Source organism: Sinocyclocheilus rhinocerous, unplaced genomic scaffold (assembly GCF_001515625.1).
Source record: "Sinocyclocheilus rhinocerous isolate Xijiao unplaced genomic scaffold, SAMN03320098_v1.1 scaffold945, whole genome shotgun sequence".
Classification (NCBI taxonomy): Eukaryota; Metazoa; Chordata; class Actinopteri; order Cypriniformes; family Cyprinidae; genus Sinocyclocheilus; species Sinocyclocheilus rhinocerous.
Window position 1 is genome coordinate 438,957 of NW_015629570.1, and position 26,563 is coordinate 465,519.

Here is a 26,563-nt window from a genome sequence, read left to right on the forward strand (position 1 = left end):
GCCCCGACCTCCATCACCGGGCACCGGTCAATGAAATGTCCTGGGTCCCCGCAATGCCAACAGGCCGGCCCAGACTTTCCCGCCGCCCTAGTGGCAGGACGTGGGTCAAGGGACTGACGTGGCAAGAGCGGGAAACAAGGAACCGCTGCGGATCCCGTACTGGCTAGCCCCGCCCCCCTGGGTGGCGCTCTCGGGACAGCGGCAGATTCCGGAGGCGGCCCGCCTCTTCCCCGGGGAGGGACTCGAGGCGTGATTCCCGTACGGGACCTAGGAAAGGGAACAGGACGAGGGGAAGAAGAAATATTAGGGGAAGAGAGAGAGAGACAGCTGGCAAGGATTCGCCGACTCCTGGGCATGCCACCATCTGGTCTTCCGCCAACTGGATGGCCAGGTCTAGCGACGTCGGGCGGTGGCACTGGACCCACTCCGCCATCCTTCTCGAGAGAAGGCCGATAAACTGCTCCAACACCACACGGTCGAGGATCTGCTCGACGTCGCTTCCCTCAGCCAGCAGCCATTTGCGGCAGTTGATCCGGAGCTGTTGAGCCAACACGAAGGGCCCGCCACTTTCCCCCAGATCCAGCGACCGAAATCGCTGGCGATGTCGGGGCTCCGGCCGACCCACTGCAGGATGGCTCGCTTCAGATCGGTAAAGACCAAGAGGTTTTGAATGGGCAGTTGTTGGGCCGCCACCTGCGCCTCCCCTGAAAGCAGTGGTATGAGACGCACTGGTCAGTGCTCTCGTGGCCATCCACATGCCTCGGCCGATTTCTCGAATAGATCAATGAAAGCCTCTGGATCGTCCTGTGGTCCCATTTTATTCAGGGGCAGATGCGAGGGGCCGACGGTGGTCCTCGATGACGGCCCTCCTGCCCGACCCTCCTGGTCCATCCAGTTCCGGAACAGCTCACGGTCCTGCTGTTGCGCCTGCACCAGAGCGCGGAACCGACGTTCCTGGTCCTCTCGCATTTCCAGCAATGCCTGATGCTGCTCTTGGTGGAGGCCCGCGAGCGATTGGATCACTTCCTCAAACGGCGAACTTGGCTGTGACTGCATAATGGCAGCGGCCGGGCTTCTCCCTTCCTGGGTTTCGGCACCAGTGTAACAGAGTTCAAGGGAAGGAAGAAGTCGGAGTCGGCGTGACTGAGGCTCGTGATAATTTATTCAATTGTCCCAAAAACAAAACAGACAGGCGCTCTGGTGCTTCAAATAAACAGAACTATACAGCACTTCGGCGAATTCTCTAGCCCTCAGGCAACAGTCTTCCACCCACGAGTCCTCAGTCCGTCTCTTTCTCTCTCTCTTTTTCCCCCACGGTCTGTTACGGTCTCTCCAGGCCAATCACTGAAATGAGAAGCAGGTGAATGTCATTTTGCACTTGACCTACTTACTCACCGCTCGTCTCCGACCGCTCTCTCCCGCTGCCAACTCCGCTAAACCACGCCCCCCTCGCCACAGTAGTATTCTGTCATGCAACCAAAAGTTGCTGCAATAGACGAGATCAAAGAGATAGTTATAAAGCTTGGAAGAGCCAGGACATTTTTTAATATAACTCCGATTGTATTCGTCTGAAAGAAGAAAGTCATATACAGTACACCTAGGATGGCTCGAATTTAAATTTTTGGGTGAACTAGGCTATCCCTTTAACAAACAAATTTGTAGTTTCATAAAAGTAATTAATCGGTTGTTTCAAAGGGGATGGCATATCACAGGGTTGTAGAAGGAAAAACTTTTTGAAAATGACAATCTGGCATCCGACGGAAAGTTAAGAGCATTTCAAAGTTTACTGCAGCATTGACCAGAGTAGGATCCTGTAGTGTATTCAGAAATCCTGTGTGATTTCAAATGGACATGGTTCTTTCCACACCCTCAAAAGAGTTGTACACATTCCTGTCCATCAAACGCTCCATCAGAGTGCCCTCAAGAAATGAAGCTGCTGGTTTATGGTCGTGCTGTATCGATTCCCATCTCTTGTACCATCAGAGCACCAGGTGCTTTGCAGCCACTAGGTCATTTTCACATCCATTCTGCTCAAGGAAAAATGTAATCGGGTCTCTTTCCACTGGTGGACGCAATGCTGCCAATCTCCTCCTTACGACTGTCACCGCAAGTAGAAGCGGAAGCCCGTGTCAGTCATTCCCTTCATTCATATTTATGAGTTTGAGAAACATCACTTGCTTAATTTGCCCACTTTACACGCTTGCAGAGGAGAGCGAGAGAGACTCCCTGTTGAAAAATGCATCATGGAGCGGGTTTTTAAATGGCTTCATCTGGAGGAAAACTGCTTCGGAGGTTGCCTGTTTATTAGGGATTTTTCCCAAAGTAAATATACCATTGAACCAGCAGAGGACATTTCATTTTGGCTCAGGTATCTCCGAAGTCTCAAAGCCGTTGTAAGAGAGGAGATGTGGCTACCGGTCTCTATCCTTCCTATGACCTTACCCATCTCTTTATCGCTCCTTTTCTCCCTCTCATCCCCCTGTCGCACCTTTTGCCTAGCCTGGAATACATTTGCAATTATGTGAGTGAAGCTATTTGATGTCAGGCTCATTCAGAAAGTGTATGAAAGGTTAATTAGATGAGAAATCGGTGCGACTTTCTCAAACATTGAAATGATGAAATGAGAGCTGTTGTCAGATGTCTCTCTCTCCTTTCTGCTCATTCTTTCTCGTCATTATCTTGCTCAGCACGTTAACTTGAGGAGTAGATGCCGAAAGTCTCTTTTTTTTTTTTTTGCTGGATTAATGACGTTTACCCTGTGAGTACCACAGACTGGTTTCTTTTGGTCCATAAACTGGTATCTTCAGCCAAGGTTGAGGGTGTTAACAATCACAATCACTTACTTTGCAACATTCACAAGCCGTTTTATGTCTGTAGGGGTAAAGGGGAAAATGGGAAAAGTACAAGGGAGAGGACTTGATCCGTCATTCAATGGGAGCTGATTGGTTTATGAATAGTGGGTGTTCTAAACCAGAATGGAGTCATTCACAAACCTTGAATGTCAAATCTGATTGGCTAATCTGTTTTTCCTGCTGTTCTAGATCACTGCAATGGGCCACTGGTTTCTGCTCTTCCTCCCTCATCATTCCAGGGCTCCTCATCTTCCTCTGACAGTCAGTCGCCATATTTTGCCAAGCTCAACAGAAGAGATGGTGAGTAATCCCAGTATAAAATTTGAAAATGTTGAAAATGTGTGGTTGTTACCTAAGTATTTCTGCTAGATTTCTATATAATTACTTTCATTAGTAGGGATGTAACGATTCACTCAACTTGCGATGCAATACGATTCACAATACTGATTTCACGATACGATTTGCTCACAATTTTTAACAAAATGATATTTAAGACAAATTATAAATCAAAAGGTGTCCTTTTATTATTTCTCAAGCAAAATGCTGCACATTTCTTTGTGAAATTGAAATATGCCAAATAACAACACTAAATTGAAATTTTAAAACAAATCCCAAATCAAATAATAATACAAATAAAAGAAATTGCTTCATATAAACAAACTAAGGCTTTGCTTGTGCTCTTTCCATTAAATTTAGAGGCAACCACTACATTTTAATCACAATCAAAATTAAGATGCTGCATACATGCAGCATGAGCAGTTTTTTATTTAAATTAGATTGTAAAATTTCGAAATGTGAAGCTAGAACAGAATGGTCTGTCTTTAGCTTTGTAAGATTTAAAGATTATACTACATAAAACATCTGAACGAAACAAAAACAGCAGATGGACTGCATACTTTCATATGCGTTATACTGAGGCGAGATGAAAAGAAAATATAATCTAAACTTTTCTAAAGACAGTCAGTTCCCATCAGAGATACAATCACATAAACCCTCTCTCCCAGCTGAATTGCGATTCGTTTAACATCTCAACCAACTTGAATCATCACGCATTTGTACCGATTTTCCACCGGCTCGGAGTGAATCGTTACATCCCTATTCATTAGCAAAATTGTACAGTGATGGGATCTGTTGCTAATACCTTGGTAATTTTGATGTAACTTATGGCCATGGTATTTACATGGTTCCTTAAGGCAGTGGTTTTCAAACCTTTCCATGAAGTACCCCCAGCACTGCATATTTTGTATGTCTCCCTATATCTGACACACCCACTTCAGGTCTTGCATTCTCCACTAATGAGCTGATGAGTTGTATCAGGTGTGATAGATGAGGGAGACATACAAAATGTGCAGGGCTGGGGGTACTCAAGGACAGGTTTGAGAACCACTGCCTTAAGGTATTGGACACTATTTGTATGTCCAAAAACATGGCAAGACCATGAAAATACATTTTACAGCATTGGTCTAGCTCATGCTGGAGTCCGTTCAGTAGCCCAGTGCATTCATAAAATGAAATTCTGTCATTTGATATGGCACAGCAGGGATAAATATCCAGTACGACTTGTAATAGAGTATCAGCAAACATTACTCAGCCTTTTAGAGTCGATTTGACTGAAATTCAGTTGACTTACAGGTCAAAAGCAGACTAGTCAGTGAATTACTGCCTGACAGCAACAGGGGCAGTGTGACATTCACCTCTTTGGCTCAGTATGGTTGTGTTTGTAGAGCAGTTCCTTGTGCTATGACTAGCGCTGGGTTTACTGTCTATTTGCACAGCTTTTTAATAGATACAGGGCCAATGTAAGTTAGATTTACTGAGCTAATTAGTGTGAAAAGACAGGCTTAAAAGACGCTCACTTGGCAGGCTTGTCTGAAGTTGAGGCTTGGCTGGCTGCTAAATGTTTCAAATACCTTTTCTGCCTTTAATTAAAAGTTTATCTTTTGTTAATGAAGGAATGTTTCTTAATTAACTACAGTGTTGTGCAGAAGCTAGCCAAAAGTAACAATGCTACCAATTTAGCATTTTCACTAGCATAACTGTCTGTTTCCAAAATAGTTGTTTTATCATTAGCATGCTAGCTTTTGTTATAAATAGCATCATAGCTTGACAGATTGTTACATTGCTTTGTAGCATTGTGCTGTGCACTATTTAGCTGGTGTAAGAATAAAACATGTTAGGTTTCTTTTTGTCAAGATACTTTGGAAATTCAGAATCATTTTGGCAAATCATTTAATTGGAATATTGTGAATCATTATTGCATTATCACATAATTTCCACTTGCCCATATTCATGGTGTAGTCTGAAAGAATTCACGCATAAAGTCATAAGTGAACCAATTCAAATATATTCACAAATCATCACTCAATAGTGTTCAAAAGCCATTGTGTATCATTTTACTTTTTTGTGTAGTAAAATAAATATTTAGTTAAAAGTGTGGTCACAATTACCATTGTTCAGTGAATTTTTGCGCACAAAATCCAGACTTTTCAATCAGAATCTAAGCAATCTTAAATTTTGCACATGGCGAAAGATTTCCCCGCAGATTTTGCAACATGTTCAAGTTGGTCAGGGGATTTGCCACATTAAGCAATGCAAAGTTGCCTGGTTTGAAAGTGACTTCTGTGTGAGCAGTAGTGCTTCATCGTTACTTTTTTGCGAAATTTCGCTAAGGTGACAAAACCTTAAAATGAAAATTACCTTGTAGCCTGGCAAACTCAACACAGGTTGATAGCTTAAATTATTGATGTTGTATGTTTTTGTCGCTTGTACCTGGACTTCACCCCTTCTGTTCTTGTGTTAGGAGGTGGCGGCTGGGCTCCAGAACGAACAGACAGGCTACGATGGCTACAGGTGGATCTGCGAGAACGGGTCGAGGTCACAGCTGTGGCGACCCAGGGTCGTTTCGGGAGCCCTGATTGGGTTACGAGTTACATGTTGCTTTACAGTGACACAGGAAGAGCTTGGAAGCAGTTCAGACAAGAGGACAACATAGGGGTGAGTTTTCCAAGTACTCTTATAAATAATCCATCCTTTATTATATTTATAATGCATTACTACTTTGCAATAAGTACTGTAAAAGCTTTCCGGATAATGTGAATCAGGGGGGCTTTTATAACTGGAATAAAATGCATGCACACCCATACTCATTAAGTGTCTGTGTCTTTAACTAAGTCATAATAATTTACTAGGATAAATTAATGCATCCTCCCATGCACTGTCAGACACTGTCGGCACACACTTCCCATCGAAAACCAGCCACCCACAAAACGTTTAAACTTTAATTACCGACTTGAATTTCACTTAATCGCCTAAACTAAGATTAAATACACCTTCTATCTTGAGTGACGTGGCTTTATATCCCTGACAAAACTTATTTCATGGTCTCCTGACCTCACTGGTCACTGGTAGTGCAGCTGAAATCCTTGTCTACCCAACTTGAATTACGTTTTCTTTTTTTTTTTTTGGTAGTTGTATTTTGACAACTTTGTAATCGATTGTCAAGGCCCTTGCGCCACAAGAGACAGCGGTTGCATTGCCTCCACACTTACAGGCAAACAAATGGGCTTCACCCTCCTCTTCTGAATCAATACTAGTCATTTCAAAGCTCCATCATTCCCCGACGTTCTTATTTAGCCCGACTCGAAAAGATCTGGGGCGAAACATTCCTGAGATCTTACTTGCCATCTCCGTCGTCTCTCATTATGAAAGCTTGGATTCCTGCTTGTAATCATTGAAGCTAAACAAACACAGAGAGCCGTAGGAGGAGGTGGAGGTGGTGTATACGTTTTCTGCGGATAATTCATCTCATTACAACTTTATTTTTATTTAATTTTTTTGTTCGATGATGGTTTAATGTTTGGTTCTTTTATCTTCCAACCAGCAGGAGGAAAAAAGGTGCTGATTAGTTTGACAACAGAGTTTAATGGAAGTATTTGAAGGTGTGAAGCATTTTAATGAGTAGAAGATTAAAAGATGTGAAACATTTTTAAAGAGCAGTAGGTGCCTCCTGGTCATGCCATTTTTCTGGTAGGCTCTACAGCTGGAGGTAGGACCCCCAGCTATTCTAAAACTGGAGGTTTAGATTAGCAGCAACGCTTTGAGTGCAGCTTAAAGAAACTAACGTTGCCAGCGGCACCCCGCTAACTTTTTGTGTTAGTTTTTTCAATCTTAGGTAAATGCAGCTTGGCAAAAGTTCAGCTCTATGTATAGATAATAAACTCTCTGAATTTGGAAGAGTTTCTTTGAGGTAAACCTATATGCTAATTGAGACTATGTTGACTAAAGTGCCTGCAGAAAGCTAACCGTTAACATTCCCAGTAACTTCAATGTCAGTTTTTCGACTTCTGTAAGTGACCTTCATTAGCAACTATCAGCAGTCAATGAAGAAACAGAATGATGAAGTAATTGTCTGTAAGCATATGCTATCTAGCCAAACCTTAACACAGGAGTGCTAACAATGTACAGAGCCAACATCTGCACCTTAGACACTAAATAAACCTGAAAATATCTCAAAGTTTATGAAAACCTCACTCACAAGATGTTAATAGATGTGGGAGAGCTAGTAACACATTCAGATGTGGTCACATTAGCAAAAAATGTGGCGTGATTAACTCCCTTCATGCAAAATTCCCCATCACATAAATTCCCTTTTGAAATGAGTGTTTTTTGTCCATGAAAATTCGCCAAACGGCGGGAAATGTGGCTACATCTCTACAAAGGCCTTCCATCCAGCAGAAGAACCTCGTTCGACATTATATTGACTCATTAACACATGAAGTGCACATACTAAGGTCAAATCTTGGAAAGTTACTGTTGTGCAAGCTAACATTTTCTTCCTCCTGTAGACTTTCAGTGGAAATACAAATTCAGATGGGATTGTTCACCACAAGCTCTCACACTCCATAAGAACACAGTTTCTGCGGTTCTTGCCAGTGGACTGGAGTCCCGGGGGATGGATGGGGCTCAGAGTGGAGGTCTATGGCTGTGCATACAGTGAGTACTGAATGTACATTTGGTGTGTAATTGGTACTTTATGTATTCACAATGAAAGCTTGATTGAAATGGATATTTGTCCTATCTATTTTTTAAATCTATCGTATTGATTTTATTGTGAATAGAATGATGTAACTGTGTCTATCAGCACATGCTAACTAACCAAACCTGCCAACAATATACAATGCTAAAAAAAATTGAAAATATCTCCGTGTTTACCAACTGCAAGCTCATATTCAGTTAGGTAGCACTTTGGAAAACCAGGGTATTTCTGCATTAATTTTAGTTTTATCGTACAAGCCAACCAGCTAAATGAGCGGCAATATATTTCCAGTGCAGAAAGTGCAGATTTTCTTCAAATCTTTAGGAGTTGGGAGCTGTTGTTTCAAAAGTTCAGCTAGTCTGTTTTTAGCTGTAGCTAGTTCACTGTCATGTTGCTTTACTGCAGTCGGGTTGAGTTGGTTTAGACCTGCCTTCCCTGGGTATCAAAGTGCAGAGTAACAATCAATCGGTTACCTCAAGGGTAGCCAGCACCACATGCCTTGCGCTTGAAATATTTATAACATAGCCTTGCTAGTGCTCGTTTTCTCTCTTTTTTTTGCTTCCCCTACTCTCTCCTTGTTCCTTTCTCTCAGTCTCTCCTCAGGTGCTTTGTATTTGTAGTCTGTGCACTAGCAGCACCGATTGTCAATTCAAAGCTTGACTCGGCGACCTATCACCGCCATGTTTATTCTCTAAGCGTTAATTTCGTGAGATAGGGCGGAATGTGACACCGCTGGGGGCGACTCGGTTTACTGTGTTGATCAAACATGATAAGTGAGTGCTGACCACACAGTATTTCAGTAATAGGGTTTGATAACGGAGACGCTAGTGCTTTCTCAAAGTCAGACCACTGGCAGGTTAGCATTAGCATTAGCGCAGCTTGCATTCCAAAGGAGTCGTGAATGAATCAGGCAGTGAATTAGTGCTCGGTAATTACATTTATAATTAGCCTTGCGCTAGTATGTGCCGAACATACAATGGCTTCACACGGCAGTGTTCAATGTTAGCACAAAGGGCATATGAACATGTCTGCTAACCTGAATTCCAGGGAAGAAATACAGAGGACAAATATGAAAGGGGGCAAACAGAAAATGTGGTGTCAAATAGGGGGTAAAATTAATTCCAACATGTCTGAGACTTAATAAAGAGAGAGACAGAAAGTAAGCGCACACGTACAGGATAGCGCATGGTCTCCCTACATTCATATTTGTCTTCTGTGGGATAAACCGGACATCCTCAGTGGTGCATTGGCCTTATTCATGCACTGCTGAAATGCTCCTCAAGTCAATTAGTTTTAAATCTGTCAAGCGCCTCTGCTGCTAACTGTAATTTAAGGCCGTGGCTTCGTGGTGCAAACTGTTTGTGTGTATGTCTGAAATGGGAAGTGTGTAGCAAGAGCATAAGTCTGTCTCTGTGTGTGTGTGTGTGTGTGTGTCCCTGTATAGTCATTACTTCACACTGGAGCACTGCTGTGTTGATGCCACCAAGAGACCCACAGATAAAGTGAGGTCTAACTCTGAGCTTGTGGGCAACTTTGTGTATGTCTTAAGCAAGAAGCAGCCCCACACAGAATGTGTTTTCACCCACATTTTCTGTGCTGGGAAAATTCACAGAATTTGATACTTTTTTTTTTTTATTATTATTATTATGTGTTCCTATTTGTATTTTATTTTATTAATTGCAATGTATATCATTTTAACCTTTTAACATGAACAATAAATAAACAGCAATAAGATGTCAACAAAATACAAACAATTTTTCAAAAATATTTTAGATCAGTATGAAATGGCAATCTCAGACCACTTCCATATTTTTAAGTGAAATAAGATTCAGAGAGGAAAATATATATTCATCTAATAATAATATTTTATTTCAGAATTATTTCAATTCACAAATTGTTTTATTTAATGATAATGATTAGATGATGAAACCCTTTTCATGATCCAATCATTATCAATATATAAAACAATTTGGTCCCACTTTATATTAAGTGGCCTTAACTACTATGTACTTACATCCAAAAATAAGTACAATGTACTTATTGTGTTCATATTGTATTGCAAAACACTTCTGCTGCTATTGAGGTGGGATACGGGTAAGGTTAGGGACAGGTTTGGTGGTATGGGTAAGTTTAAGGGTGGGTTAAGGTGTAAGGGATGGGTCAACAGTGTAATTATAAATGTAATTACAGAAATGAATTACAGATGTAATTACATGCAGGTATTTTTCAAATATAAGTACAATGTAAAAACATGTATGTACACAGTAAGTGCATTGTACCAAATGATTAATTTAAATGTAAGTACATAGTAGTTAAGGCCATTTAATATAAAGTGGGACCAACAATTTGGATTCAGAAATACGGTGTCAGCGTTGAATGACTTTGCGATCAATTTAGTCTTTATTCTCATCTCTGTGGGCACAGATTTCATGCGGGCTGTAAGATATACAGAGAGAATATACGTTTATTTTACCATCTACAATCCTAAATAATAAATTATTCAATCATGATGTGAATCCACCGTGTGTTGTGTTTAGTGAGCCGTCTGGCTGAGTTCAGATGCAGTCGCGAGTTTGAACTTCATTGTTTTTGTTCTTTCCCCTCAGGAAGGATTATACAATATGCATTAGTTTTTCCTCCCCTTAAACTTGGCAGTATTTTCAACTTCTCTTCTTTCTATCCTTTCAGTTCTCAAGGACATCATTTATGTAACTTCTATGTTTATTTGGTGATTATTGTTGTGCCTCTTAGATTGAAAGACTTTGAGATAAAGATACATTTCTTTATCATTACATCTTGATATGCATTGCGCCTCCATGAAGACAGCAACTCATGCAAAATACGAAAACCAAACACATTCGTCTGATCTCCCCACTTTTATCTAACTCAGTCTCATTGCGCTTGCTGATGTTCCTGGACCCTCTGTGTTAGTTCTATATTCAGCAGACGGCTCCGAGCTCTTTGCGAGGCTTTACTTGTCACGGCTAGTTAGCTTTAGTCTCTCGCACTCCAGCGTCCGGCGAGGAGAGAGATGGAGAAAGAGAGCAAAAACGTAATGTCTGAACTCTGAGCCTGGGTCAAAATCCACATTTCTGCCTTTTACTGCCTAGGGTAGAATTAGTTCTGAAGGGTTGCTTCGAGACAGGCTTCATATTTCTTCAAATTCTGGCCAAAGATAAATTAATCTGACCCTAACTCTTAAAACGGGCCTTTCTTTATCATTGCAGTTCTTCTTTTGTCTCGTTGTAAATGGTCTTGCTCCTAATAAATGAGCTTGTAATCCATCTTCCTTAGGTGACATTTTGCAGACTTTGAAAACAGCAAGCACATTTAATTTCTGTAATTTGGCATAGTTCTTAGTAAAAATTAAATATTCAGCTGGAAAAATAGTATGTTTTATTAATGAAAGTTGTTAATAATAATAATAATTTAGTATTTCAATATTGCTTTACCAGAGCTGTAGGATTTTATTTTACTTTATTTTATTTATTCTTTTGTTGGGTTGTTGTTGTTTATGCTTTGCATTTTGTTGTGTTGTTTTGCTTTTTGTTTTGTTGTGCTTTGTTTTTTTATTTGCTTTTCTTTGCTTTGGGTTTTTGTTTTTAATTTGTTTTTGCTTTGCTTTGTTTTTTTGCTTTTTGTTTTTTTTGCTTTGTTTTTGTTTTATTGTGCTTTGTGGGGTTTTGTTGTTTTGATTCGCATTGTTTTTGTTTTTGCTTTTTTTTTTTTTTGCTTTGTGTTTGTTTTGTTATGTTTGTTATGTTATGTTATGTTTTGCTTTGCTCTTTTTTGTTGTGTTGTGTTTTGCTTTGTTTTTGATTTTTTTTTGTGTTATAAAAGATTGTGAAAACAAGCACTTTTTTTAGAAAAACATTTACTGGAAAATTGTACAAAATATGAAAGTTTTTAAGAATAGGTAAATATTTTTTTTTCTTGTTTAATATTTATGACCATGATGTATTCTTTTTTTTCCCCTTCCACTTCTTAGAGTCGGATGTTGCAGATTTCAACGGCAGGAGCTCTTTGCTGTACCGGTTTAATCAGAAGTCCACCAGCACTGTGAAAGACGTCATCTCTCTACGGTTTAAGAGCCAGCGCGGGGATGGGGTCCTTGTGCATGGAGAGGGACAAAGAGGTGATTACATCACCCTAGAGCTGCAGAGACCGTTTGATAATTTTCTTTCTAAGGTTGCCCCTTATAAAGATGCTATAAAATTAGCAACTGATAAAAAGTTTGCTTCCGACAACATTTACATTTTTGTTTCAGTTGCTAGCATAATATAAATGGGATTTGATTTATATGCACCTTTATACATTTTGGTTAACTTATACAGGTGCACATTAAAACTTAAAACCAAAAATTTGAAATATTGCTTAACTGAAATAAATAGCGAGTTGAAGTGCTAAAATTACAACAACAAAAAAAAAAACTGAAATAAAAAAAAATTAAAGCTAAGTAGTATATAAATTGTAGGATATAAATAATACTAAAATAACACTGCTAAACAGTATGTTTCTGGTGAATTTCTTAAACATAAATAAACGCATAAACAAAGCAACAACGAGGCGATGGTGCAAAACTAAAATTCAATCCTTAAATTTTATATTTCTTTCTCTCTTTTTCTCTCAAGACGACGTTAAGATATATCCTAGCAGTGGCCATGTCTCTGTGTTTCTGGGTAGTCTTCTGGACGACCAGCACTGGCACTCCGTCCTGATCGAGCGATTTAACAAACAGATCAACTTCACTGTGGACAGACTAGTCAAACACGTGAGGACGGGTGGGCTGGATGATTCACTTGAAGTCGATTATGAGGTGAGGATGTTTTTGGATACTTTAATTTTATTTTTTACAATTTTGTACAGTCTATTAGCAGATCCATATAGATATCCTTAACAGTAGTTTTTATTAAAGTCCCCAAGTTTCATTGCTTGTTACGTTTGAGCTCACCTCACATTTAGCAGATATTTGCATCTTTAAATTTACAGTCTTATCCAGGAAAAAAATAAAATAAACATTTGATTAATCATCCTGGACTACAGATTTTTATCCAATGAAATATTACCTAGAATCAATTTATAATAAATAGGATATATTTACATGTATTTATTTAGTATTAATTAAAATTAAATAATTTTAGACTATTAACAGTTCAATCAGTTATTTTCTTCTTTTTATCTTTTTTTTCAGTTAATTGTATTTACATTGTCTATTTATGTTGTTTACATTGTTTCTATGTTGCTTTTTGAAGTGCATTTTATGAAATATGCAAGTAAAATGCATGTAAAATATAATAATAAATAATTTATTAATGAAGTACACAAACATTTTTTAAGCTAAACTTTGAAGTGCATTGAAGTGAATTACTATTTGTAATAATATTATTTTATATTTTAACGAAGTGCAGCAAATGAAAATTATTTTATGAAATACGCTATGCAAGTAACATAATAATAATAATAATAATAATAATATATTTTTGTTGTTTATATTGTTGCATTTAGAAGATAATTAAATGAAATGCGCTATGCAAGTAACAACAACAACAACAATAATAATAATAATACATTTTGTTGTTTATACTGTTGCATTTAGAAGAGAATTTGGTTACACTTTATTTTAAGGTGTCCTTGTTACAGTGTAATTATACATATAAGTACTGAGTAATATTAATTAACTACATGTACTTAATATATGGTTAGGGTTGGGATTTTGGTTTGGGTTTTGCATGTAATTATGCATACTTATTTGTTATTATAATAGTAAGTACATGTAACATGTGTAACAAGGACACCTTAAAATAAAGTGTTACCGAGAATTTTATGAAATGCACTATGCAAGTAACATAATAAAAATAATTGCAAAAAATATTTTTGTTGTTTATATTGTTGCACTTTGAAGATAATTTTATGAATTATGCTTTACAAGTAATAATAATAATAATAATAATTTTAATTCTAATATTTACTGTTTACTATTTTTTATATGCCCCAAAAACAGTGCATAAAATGCTGTAGATTGTTGATTGGACCAACATAATAGCTTGTGTACTTGTAACATGTTGGTTTAAAGAGTGGAAACTTAAAGAGTGACCTTAATCATGTAATTTTGATTAGTTAAGAGCGTAACACCTCAAGCGCCAAATCACTTGGCCAATGATTGGACACGTTTCCCGCTATGTTGTAAAACCTCTCCATTGCTGTTGTTTTCCCATTCATTTCACAAAGCTCAGCTTTGGAGGAATCCCTCTTCCCGGTAAACCAGGCACGTTCCTGCGGAAAAACTTCCATGGATGTATGGAGAACCTCTACTACAATGGGGTCAACATCATTGACTTAGCCAAACGACGCAAACCTCAGATCTACAGTGTGGTGAGGATGTTTACCTTATACATTTATTATTGATCTTCTCATACATTTGTTATTGTTGTTGTCAGAGCCATGAAAAAGCTATAAAATAAGAAAAATTACCACAGGTCTTGATGAATTAGCAATCCCATCCCATCCTATCCATAATGGATGGTTCTTGACCTGAGTATTTAGTGATTTTTCCCTAATAGCACCAGCATGGAAAGGTGCCAGAACTTTCTGTTGCCAAGACTGTGGATTGTGATGAATTTTGGTAGTTGGAGCACAAACAGTGTTTGCAAAGAGATTGATTTATATTTTCATTCACATTAGTTTTCACCTGCATTTTTCCAGAAATGCATCTTAACGCTGGTGTAGTTCTCTGTGGAACTGGTCAGCAGGGAGCGAAATGGAGCCATTCTGATTTTTTTGAGTCGTCGCCAGTATACTATGGCACCACAAGGGAGCTTTTTAAGAGAATGAATTGTGGTTTTGTCCACATTATTTCCACAGTGCTTAGAGCCGTGTCATTAAAATATCTTTTACAAGGTGCGCAATCACTCTCCAAGAGCTGCTCGGGCCTTAGATTACACCTCATAAATGATCCACTGACGAATACCTCATAAAATCCAACTCGCCAAAGGTCTGGGGACTGAATTACAGTCATTTTGAAATGAAGGAAGGGTTTTAATGAGAGGAATGGCTTTGTGTAATGACACGTTTCTGCTTATCTGACTACTCCACATGTGTAATTTTCATATGCCTGTTTTATTTCATATTGTTTTGGTTGTATTGAGATATTATCCATAAATATACCGTTTATAATTGAAGATCAAAGCAATAAGTCACAAGAGGCGTGTTTTATAGTTGAGTTATTTGAAATTTGAATGTTTATGGCCTTGTAGACTGAGAGATGATGGATGGATGGATGCCTAGATGAATACCTAGATGGATATGAATGGATGGATAGATACCTAGATGGATATGGATGGATGGATGGATAGATGGATACCTAAATGGATATGTATGGATGGATGGATGGGTACCTAGATGGATGGATGGATATGAATGGATAGACAGAGAAATGGATGGATGGATTGATGGAGAACTAGATGGGTATGGAATAAGGGATGGATGGATGGATGGATGGATATAACCTGATAGATGTATATAGATATAGAACTAGGTTGATAAAGAACTGGATAGATAAAGATGAATAGAGAACTTGATGGATGTGGATGGATAGAGAACTAGATGGATATGGAACTAGATAGATATAAGGGCCTTTCGCACCACTTTAGTTCCAGAACTAAATGTACAGTTCTAAAGTACTGGGACGATTTTACGCGAACTATTTCCCAGTACCATTTAAAGGGTTGCATTCGCACCTAGAGTGTGTACTAAGAAGTGACGTAAGCCGGTCGACAGCGCCGTCATTTGTGCGCGGCGTTCAACAACAGAAACAAAGGAGAACAACATTAACAACAGGAGGATGGAGGACGCTGTGATCGGAGCTGTGTTTTTGTTGTGTCTCGCGGGTTTCACAATAATGGACATGGAAAGTCGACGTATACGTAAAGCGATTGAAAGAACGGAAAGGAGGACTAAGAATCTCCAACGACAACTGGCAGTGCTACATTTGCTACAAGTGCCTGCACTTCAGCGTCCGTCCATCTATCGCTGTTCTCCATACTTGCGAAATAAGTTGACACAATGTTTACAGTATGTTTACACAGCGTTTTAAATCATGGCGGTTGAGGGCGTTTTCGTACGCGTTTGGCCAATCAATGTCTACTTACGTCACGATTAGTACCAGTTGTGCTGGTTAGACCCTGCTCCGGAGTAGGAGCTAATTTGGTTCTCGAAAAAGGCAGTCCGGTACTAAAATCGCACCCAGTTCCGGCGGTGCGAAAACGCCAAAAAGTGGGTAGTTCCACAATTAGTTCTGGTACTATGAAAAGGTTCCCGCGGTGCGAAAGGCCCTATTGATGGATAGACATAACCTGACAGATATAGAATTAGATAGATGAAGATGGGTATATAAGATATAGATGGATATGGAACTAGATGGATATAGAAACTTAGAGCAAGATATATGACCTTGTAGACTGAGAGATGATGGATGGATGGATGGATGGATGGATGGATACATAGAAGGATATGAATGGATGGATTGAATACCTGAATGGATATGTATGTATGGATGGGTGGGTACCTAGATGAGTATGGAATAAGGGATGGATGGATGGATGGATATAACCTGATAGATATAGAACTAGGTACCATATGTTAGAACCATCTAACTGGATAGATAAAGATGGATAGAGAACTTGATGGATGTGGATGGATAGAGAACTAGATGGATATGGAACTAGATAGATATAGATGGATAGACATAACCTGACAGATATACAATTAGATAGATGAAGATGGCTATATAACTAGAGAGATATAGATGGATATGGACCTAGATGGATATATAAATTTACATTTACATTTAGTCCTTTAGCAGATGCTTTTATCCAAAGCGACTTACAAATAAGGAAATTTAGAGCAAGATATATAAATGTGACTATATATACAGTATATAGGTTTTCATCAAGTTTTCACTCAAGTCCTGAAAGTTGACAAAGAGAACCAAATCAAACAAGTGAGATGAAAATATATATTTTGTCATTTATTTATTCAGGAAAATTGCTAAATATTACATATCTGTGAGTGGCAAACGTATGTGAATCTCTAGGACTAGCAGTTAATTTGAAGGTGAAGTTAAAGTCTATCTGTTCAGAGGTGTTTTCAAACAGTGGGATGACTATCAGGTGTCAGTGCATGCCCTGTTTTCAAAGTTTGATCATGTTTGTGGAAGTGAATCGTGGCACGAACAAAGGAGATCTCTGAGGATCTCAGAAAAAGAGCTGTTGTTGCTCATCAGGCTGGAATAGGTTACAAAACCATCTCTTATGAGTTTGGAATCCACAAATCCACAGTCAGACAAAATGTGTACAAATGTGTACATGGCAGAGTTGCAAGGAGAAAGCCACTGCTCTCCAAAAAGAACATTGAAGAATGTTAAGACACAAAAAGACACAAAAAGAACCCGTCTGCAGTTTGCTAAAGATCATGTGGACAAACCAGAGGCCTACTGGAGAAAGGTTTAATCGATAGATGAGACCAAAATGGAAATTTTTTGTTTAAATGAGAAGCATTATGTTTGGACAAAGAAAAACACTGCATTCCAGCTTAAGAACCTTATACCATCTGTGAAACATGGTGAAAGTGAAAGTGACGTGACATGTGGCCAAGTATGGTGACCCATACTCGGAATTAGTGCTCTGCATTTATCCCATCCAAAGTGCACACACACAGCAGTGAACACACACACACCGTGAACACACACCCGGAGCAGTGGGCAGCCTTTTATGCTGCGGCGCCCGTGGAGCAGTTGGGGGTTCGGTGCCTTGCTCAAGGGCACCTCAGTCATGGTATTGAAAGTGGGAGAGAGCGCTGTACATTCACTCCCCCCACTTACAATCCCTGCCAGTACGAGACTCGAACCCACAACCTTTGGGTTATGAGTCCGACTCTCTAACCATTAGGCCACGACTGCATCTGGGCCAGCACGGCTTGCCATCATATCGATGGAACAATGAATTTTGAATTATACCAGAAAATTTTAGAGGAAAATGTCAGGACATCTGTCTGATAACTGAATCTCAATAGAAAGTGGGTCATACAGCAAGACAACGACCCCAAGCACACAAGTCATTCTACCAAAGAATGGTTAAAGAAGAACAAAGTTAATGTTTTGTAATGATCAAAGTCAAAAGACCTTAATCCAATTGAAATGTTGTGGAATGACCTGAAGCAAGCAGTTCATATGAGGAAAACCCACCAACATCACAGAGTTGAAGTGGTTCTGTACTGAACCACTATATAATAGATGGATGGATGGATGGATGGGCTATTTTTAAGCAGCTGTTTTAGTAGGACTATTTGGGCGTAAATCCCTGATAATGACAGTATTTTTTATGATGCAGTACTGGAATATACATCCACAGTCCTGCTTTGTTTTTCTACATTTTCCCAGTTCTGAGGCTCGAGGAAACACAGTCCTCTGAATCAAGCAACTTTTGCGAGTTCCCATTCTCATAGTTTCATATTGTTAGCACCCGTTTCCCCACTGTGATTATGTGTAATAGCTTGTCGTCGGCTGTTATATCACGTCACATCAGTGCAGTGGACTACACCAGAGCACAACTAATCACTGCAGCCATTAATCTGGCCCACATGCTGGATATTGCATCCTTTAATGGACCGGTAGGGAGTTCAGTGGGACTCTGGTACTAATGACAGAGCGGTCCGAATCCCACTTATTCCATGCCACCCTCTGAGATTTTCACAGCAGACACCTCCACTCGCTCTCAATTATGCAGTAAATTTTCAGCAAGGCAAATATACAGGCTCCTAAGGGGCCTTTGGAGCCCAATTAGAGCCAGCCAATGAGGCATGGTGTCTCTTGAGCGACTAGCGTGATCGTAGTGGGACTTAAGAGCGTATGTGGGATACACTGTGCCTGGGATTACTAGGGTCAAAAGGTCTAGGACTTTTTAATGTCTGTTATATTGCATTTGAATGTATCCTAACCTGTTTGATTCGACCAGGGCGGACTTTTGACACGGCAAAAAAAAAAAAAAAGATTTTTGCATTTACTTGAGAAGCTTTGTTTTCATAGAATATATGTTATTCACAAAATGAAATTTATTTTTCTAACTTAATATGTTTGTTTCCAAATTGTTTATATCTTGTTTTGTAAAAAAAGATCAGTCATGAATAAATCAGACTTTATTATGGTTTCTGCTTTAAAACAAGAAAAAATAGTTTTTTTTATAACTGTTAGTTATTTATTTTTGGAAGTAAAATAGGAATGCAAATACTCTTTGCTGCTGACTTTAATTTAAAATACTATTACTATTATTATTATTATTATTATTATTATTATTATAAAATGATAATATAATAAATTTATTATTATTTTATTATTATAAAATGATAATATAATAATATGTATTTATTTATTTAGTTATTAGAGTATTGCTTTTACTTAGAAATACTTCATTCTGAAACTAAAATAATTGTGAATGTGGTGTGTGTTGACTTTAAATTGACAAGTGAATAATAAGTGAATATTTATTTATTTATTTATCTATCTATCTATTGAAAATGCAAATGTTGTTTGCAAATTATTATTATTATTATTATTATTATTATTATTATTATTATTAAATTTTTTTCAGAGTAATGTTTTTACTCAGAAATACTTCATTACGGAAGTAAATTGGTAATGCGAATGTTGTTTCCTGTTGGCTTTTATAAAAAAATGTTTATTATTATTTTTATTATTATTTTATTTATTTTTTAATTTTTTTCAGAGTAATGTTTTTACTCAGAAATACTTCATTACGGAAGTAAATTGGTAATGCGAATGTTGTTTCCTGTTGGCTTTTATAAAAAAATGTTTATTATTATTTTTATTATTATTTTATTTATTTTTTAATTTTTTTCAGAGTAATGTTTTTACTCAGAAATACTTCATTACGGAAGTAAATTGGTAATGCGAATGTTGTTTCCTGTTGGCTTTAATTAGTTGTATTTCCTTCTAGATGGAGTAAAGTGTGTCTCCACAGGCTTCAGGTGTTTCTGTGGTGTTTGGGGTTTTATTGGATTGTGTTTAGCTAGCGCTCCGTCACCTCCTTACTTAAAGAATCCAGACACATTCTTTTTCCTCTAGCGGTTCACCATGCGATAGGCCCACGGTCTGGAGCCGGTCCTGTTGTGACTCGCTGTCTGAGACCACACAGAAAGACGGATCAATGGACTGTCCACTATATAGTCCAGTGCCATTGGACTGTTGGTCTAAAAACAGACCCCTATTTTGTTTCCGTGGAGACCTGCAGTCTTCGAAGTCCTGACATTTGACTTACTGTTTATTCCCCTGTCGCTCAGTCTGCCCGCCTGCAGGCAAAACCTGTCAAAGGAAAAGAACATATTTCTGCATGGATTTGTGTTTAGATTCAGGGGAAATTGTTTGTTATTGTGCAAACACTGAAATATTTACTACACCAAAATACTTTTACACACACATATCCTGATATTTTTACTCTAGTACTCCATTTTAACCCTCTCATAACCTGTCATTTCAGGGGAATGTGACTTTTACCTGCTCAGAGCCTCAACTGGTATCCGCCACCTTCTTGAGCTCTAGCAGCAGTTTCCTGTCACTTCCAATGGATGCTGCCACGGAAACGCTGTCGGTGACGTTCCAGTTCCGGACATGGAACCGGGAAGGGATGTTACTTTCGGCCTGGCTGAGGAGAGATTCAGAGAGACTGCTTTTGCTTCTTGTTCATGGGCAGCTTAGACTCACACACCACAGATCAGCGTTGCAAAACTCTGATATAGTCATCGGTGAGATGTCTACTTGTGTATGTGTATCTTTCTGGAGCTCACCTTTTGGGGTTTGAACATACAACCTTAACACAAAATAATGTAATTTGAATCATAATATTTCAAAAACAAAAATAACAACAACAACAACAATAATAATAATAATAATAATAGCTGTCAGCCGAAATCTTTATCCAATGGTTCAAAAAACAAAATAATGATGTAATTTGAATAATAATAATAATAATAATAATGACAATAGCTAATAACACCATAACCGAGACGTTCCCCTTCAGTCAGTCACTTTCGGCGTTTCTTCGATACTGATGAATGGGTTCATATGGAAAGCGCCACAACCACTGAACTATGTCACAAGTTTTGATGATGCAGATGCTGGCAGGCTCAAGCATGGCAAGTAACAACTGGCACCCCACATCGTAACCTACCCAGTGCCTCGTTGCTAGCCAGAAATCTTTCGTACCGGATTGGGACAGAAAGAGCAGTGCTCACAGCGAGGAGGGCTGTGAGCTGTTGTTCCTTAACTTTGAGTTCATTGTTGTACTCGCAACGGGAAAGAGTGCTTTGTGCTCTTTCATATTTGACAATGGTACAGCCGCGACCAGTTGATTTACACTAGGGAAGCCAGCCTTAGTCCAAGCAGAGAAGGACGTTATGGAGACCACATCCTTCCCAAAGGAAGGTAACATGTGGAGAGTACACAAATGGACTGACCAGTTGGGCAATACTACATATGGCAATCACTGTGGTAGGTCCTGCCTGAAAAGGGGAGGAACTACTACCAAAGCAGAGACTAGACAGAAGTAATTCTGTCAAGGGAAGACATGGGTTTACCAACAGGGAAACCGTACCGTGGAAGAATACACACATGGGATCACCAGAAGGGAATCACTACATGTGGGGCACCTAGATCAGTACAGCAGCTGTCCAAAGGGCCAGCCAATGCAAGTACTGATCCTGGTTTCAGGCTCCTCCGCCGAGCCTGACAGCTGGAGTGTGCTTGGAGGATGCTCAATCCAGTGTTCGTCAGATGAGGAACACGCCTGGAGAGATGAGATGGCGTTCACATCCCCTGTTGAAGGGTGACGGCAGTGCAAGCGAGACACTGAGCCAGTCTTTTCACCATTTACCTGTTAGTACTCAACACACGGGAAGAAACCGGCTCAACCCAGAGGCTGTAAAACCTCGCGAAGGTATAAGGTGTCACCCAGCCTGTGGCTCTACAGATGTCTGCTAGAGAGGTGCCATGCGGCAGTGCCCAGGAGGAGGCCACACTCTGAACCGAGTGAGCCCTACTCCTAGAGGCACAGCTCACCTTATGTTTAGTATGCCAAGGTGATGGCATCCACTAGCCAGTGGGACAACCTCTGTTTGGAGACAGCCTTCCCCTTCTGCTGCCCTCCGAAGCAGACAAAGAGCTGCTCAGAACTTCTAAAGCTCAAGTGCGGTCCACGTAAACACGCATGGCACAAACAGGACACAGCAGTGCAAGGGTCCTGGCAGGTGGCTCGACATTGTAGCTGAGGTGTCACGACAGCCTGCACTAGAGCAGATGTAGACGCCACAGGGGGATGCCCTCGACAACGAGCAGACTGGAAGCCAACCTGTGGCAGTAGTATCATGCTGGGGCAAGATGTGATTGATGGCCTCGGTCTGCTTCTGGATTGCCGAGAACTGCTGGGCAAAGTCCTCGACAGTGTCTCCGAAGAGGCCAGCCTGTGAGATGGGGGCGTCAAGAAAGTGAGCCTTGTCGGTATCCCTCATCTCAGCAAGGCTGATCCAGAGATGTCGCTCCTGGACCACTAAGGTGGCCATCGTCTGGCCAAGGGCCTGCGCCTTGACCTTAGTCACCTTAGTCGCACACCGGATGAGAAGAGCAGCACCGTGCCGCATCTAGAACAATTCGTACAGAGAACGATGTGCATACACTCATAAAAAACAATCTGATCGAATTTTAAAGACAGGCCCACCATCGCGGGTAGTGAGGGAGGAGGAGGCAGCAAAGCAGCTTTGGGCAGAGAAAGGTGACTTCGTGACCTCTTCATGCACTTCCAGGAAAAATAGCACTGAGGCGGGTTGCGGCTGCGAGTCGCATCCCGTGCCCTGGAACCAATCGTCCAGCTGAGAATGCTCTGTGTTGGGTGGAGGCTTCCACTCAAGCCCAATGTTCTCGACTGCCTGGGAAAGCATAGCAGACAGTTCAGAGTCAGACTCTGACTTTGCAATCCTTCCATAAGGAGGAAGCTCAGCAGAGTCCTCATCCTCTGAAGCGTCTGATCCCTCCGATGCCGTGATTGATATCTTATCCTCCTCTGGAGCCCCAAACAAAACTGTCGGACAGCTGCGAGGTGGCCCAGCAATCTTCTTCGGAAGCTCAATGGCACGTAATACCGTAAAGGAGTGGGAGGTCCGTGTGGACTGGCCTGGTGGAAGAGCTCCCACTGTAACCCTCAGATTTCCCTGAGTGCTAACCAGCGAGGACATCTGCTTCCAAGAAGTCCCAGGCCAGGGAGCAGCTGAGGGGGCTTCCACCCTCACAAGGAGGCAGAGTAACGATCTCAAAGTTGCCATGGACATGCGCTTACAATAAGGGCATGAACCATCCACGAACGAAGTCTCAGAATGTTTACGGCCCAGACATGTGAGACATCGATCGTGGCCGTCAGAGGGTGTCAGGAAATGACCACATCCAGAAAAGCACGGACGAAGAGACATCTTTAAAAAGACACTCTCGTCCGTGTAGCTCTTTAAGGGAAACTGCTCAGGGGGGGATCACAGCACTTAACCATGCTATTACTGGCGAAACACTGCTGAATGTGCCATAAACAGAAGTGTCCAACGATGAGAATTTCGCGCAGGTGATTGTAGAAAACGAGAAGCACATATTGCAGCAAAGGTTAGGCTGCGAAGCAAAAATCTGAATGAGGAGATGCATGCTGCCCTCTTATATACCTGTGTGTACAGGGGAGTGGCTGGGCATGCAAATTCCACTCATCAATGTTCATTAGCCTGTTTTTTTACTACTCAGAGATTATTGGGGCTCCCAAGGGAAACCCCATACATCAGTATCGATGTAACTTTGAAAGTGACTGACTGAAGGGGAAATATATTTTCTTCTTAATAATAATGATGATGATGATGATGATGATAATAATAATTTGTTATTGACAATAATATGTTATTATTGTATTTATAACAACAGCTATTAAAAATATAACATTTGCTGTTATTATTTTATTAATTTTTTTAAATAATAGTTTTTTATTAACAATAATATAATTATTGTTAGAAATATTATAATAACAACAACAGCTATTATTATTATTTAATCTCAAATATGCCAACTCTTATATGCAAAAATAAACTGGTTGTTTTGTCGCTGCAAACCACTGTCGATACAAATGCTCCCTTAGTCTAATTATAATTAGCTTAAATTAAGAACAACAGATGTGAAAGGGAAGACCCTCCAAGGGATAAATATACAAGGTTATGCGCTTGTCTTCACATTTTGCATCTCCGCCACACAACAACATGAACAAAATCCTATCCCACATGCACACATTCACCCTAAAAGCATTTACCGAGAATTCAAACAGGATTTTTAGTTGTAAAACACTCTTTGGCAGGCACACCTGTATGTCGAATTAATTTTGGATGCGGCTGCCTGGCAGGCTGCCATCGCAGACGGCAAACTGAATCTCTGCACGTCCCTCTCAAGGGAATAGTGGATTCTCTGCCGGGCTGACATATGCAGATTAACTCGTTGAGCTCCAGCGCACAAACCCCAGATCTGTCAATCATTCGCCCTGATTAATGCGCAGCATTTGAGGCGTAACATTGCTCCATGTCTTCCTCTGCCAGGTCAGGCTCTGAGTGACGGCCAATGGCACACGGTGTCCATTAGCGTGGGAGGTTTCCAGGTTTCCCTCACGGTGGATGACGAGCCACCGTCCACCATGCAGCTCAAGGACATCGCACAGCCTGAGAGGAGCGTGCTAATTGGAGGTAGGGTGCTAGTGGATTTAAACAAACAAACTAACCCTTCAGTTTTACAATTCAAAGCTTTGACTAATAAAATATGTACAACGGAATCGTGTGGGCTATAATTACAAAATCCCCTTCTTTTGGTTCTTTATCATGCAAGCTTTATCATGGATTACTGGATGCTTAATTGTGAAGAATATACACATTTCACCCCAAAATGAAAAGAAAGAAATATGAAATGGTATGCAAAAATTAAGACTACAGTACTTTAGGACCATTAAGATATTTTACACTGAGAGCTAATTTTCATGCAAATAAATAAATAAATGAATAGATAAAAATACAAAATCAGCAATAGATGAGTGCTAAATAATAACATTAAATTACTGCATTACAATAATGAGAATCAAACTTTCACAAAATAAACAATTGTAATGGTCCTAAAATATGATTAAATTTGAAAAAATAATAATATTTTTGAGGTGGATTGTGGCCCTGTTTTGTGAGATTTATATTTCTTAAAGCAGATGATATCAGGCTGCTTTCTGAGCTAATATTTCTAAAGAATTACTACAAATTTTAGTACCATACTTATTATAGTCTCGCGTGGCCAGACTCTCAGACTGACAGCAGAAGGTCTGGGAACCTTGGCCACTTTGAATGGCCAATCATGTTTTGTTTTGTGCCGCGTCATGTTTAGGGGCGTGGAAATATCCCTACAATAACAGACCAGTGTGTAAAATTCTTGGACGTATTTTAAAGAGTCTATGCCATGAACTATGTGTGTGATGTCTGATGCTGAGACTACACTTATTATGACTGAAAGAGCTAATAGTCAAAACCAAATATATTGACAAAATGTAATTAGTGAAAAGATAAAGCTTTACTTTTAGTTTTAAATTTATTGCTTTTAACAACAAATGCGTGCTTTTTCATTTATATGATTTTATTTACATTTCTTACACACTTGAATTTTTGTATCAGTGAGATACTTATATGTTTTTTATTAATATTTTGAATTCGATTTTATTTGTATATTTTATTTTATTTTACATTTCATGATTTCATATAAATTTTAGTTAATAACAATTATTAATTTAGGTAATTTAGTAATTTTGTTTTGTGTTTTGTTATGTCTATATAGTTTTTAATAAATTTATTTCAGTTTTATCTTCTTATATTAGTACATCAAGTTAAATTAAATGAAAATGTAAAATGCTTCCTTGGTAAGTAGCTGAAATAAGTTTGTTTTTATATTTTACTTTATTACAGTTAAAGCACTCTTTACGTAACGACAATTGTGTTTAGTTTTATCTTCTTATATTAGTACATCAGGTTAAATTAAATGAAAATGTAAAATGTAAAATGCTTCCTTGGTAAGTAGCTGAAATAAGTTTGTTTTTATATTTTACTTTATTACAGTTAAAGCACTCTTTACGTAACGACAATTGTGTTTTTAGTTTTTGTTAACTACAGCGACTCTGGTTACACTGCCACATTATTGAGATTTATTATCTATTATTTCTGTTGTAAATATTTTTAACAGGTTGCCCATCAGTGTTAACCAATCAGGGTTGTCGGAATCCGACACTGGCATATCAAGGCTGCATGCGCTCTGTTATCATTAACAACCAGCCAATCAACTTCTACCTGGTGCAGCAAGGCCTGCTGGGAAACTACAGCAAGCTCCAGTTTGACATCTGTGGCATTCGTGACAGGTATATCTATTAGTCATTCTGTTTGAAATGCTAATGACGATTATCTTTTTCAATAAATTATTGTGATTCACTCATTATAAGATAATGAGCGACACAAACAAGCACAGTCTCAAAACAACATAGCGTAGAGTGGTAAAATCCATGCCAGTGATTCAAGCTAATTG

General features: G+C 39.4%; 1 protein-coding gene across 1 annotated transcript in view; it reads left to right on the forward strand.

Annotated features, from left to right (window-relative positions):
- The first annotated feature begins 1,851 nt into the window (after positions 1–1,851).
- LOC107739344 (contactin-associated protein-like 5) overlaps positions 1,852–26,563 on the forward strand; it is a 54,346-nt gene continuing 29,634 nt past the window's right edge. Inside the window, exons 1-10 of the mRNA XM_016551440.1 lie at positions 1,852–1,954; positions 3,042–3,152; positions 5,653–5,846; positions 7,697–7,844; positions 11,876–12,053; positions 12,454–12,703; positions 14,116–14,259; positions 20,436–20,700; positions 24,559–24,702; positions 26,228–26,399. Coding sequence (XP_016406926.1) covers positions 1,852–1,954; positions 3,042–3,152; positions 5,653–5,846; positions 7,697–7,844; positions 11,876–12,053; positions 12,454–12,703; positions 14,116–14,259; positions 20,436–20,700; positions 24,559–24,702; positions 26,228–26,399 — 1,709 coding nt within the window. The remainder of the gene's footprint in view (positions 1,955–3,041; positions 3,153–5,652; positions 5,847–7,696; positions 7,845–11,875; positions 12,054–12,453; positions 12,704–14,115; positions 14,260–20,435; positions 20,701–24,558; positions 24,703–26,227; positions 26,400–26,563) is intronic.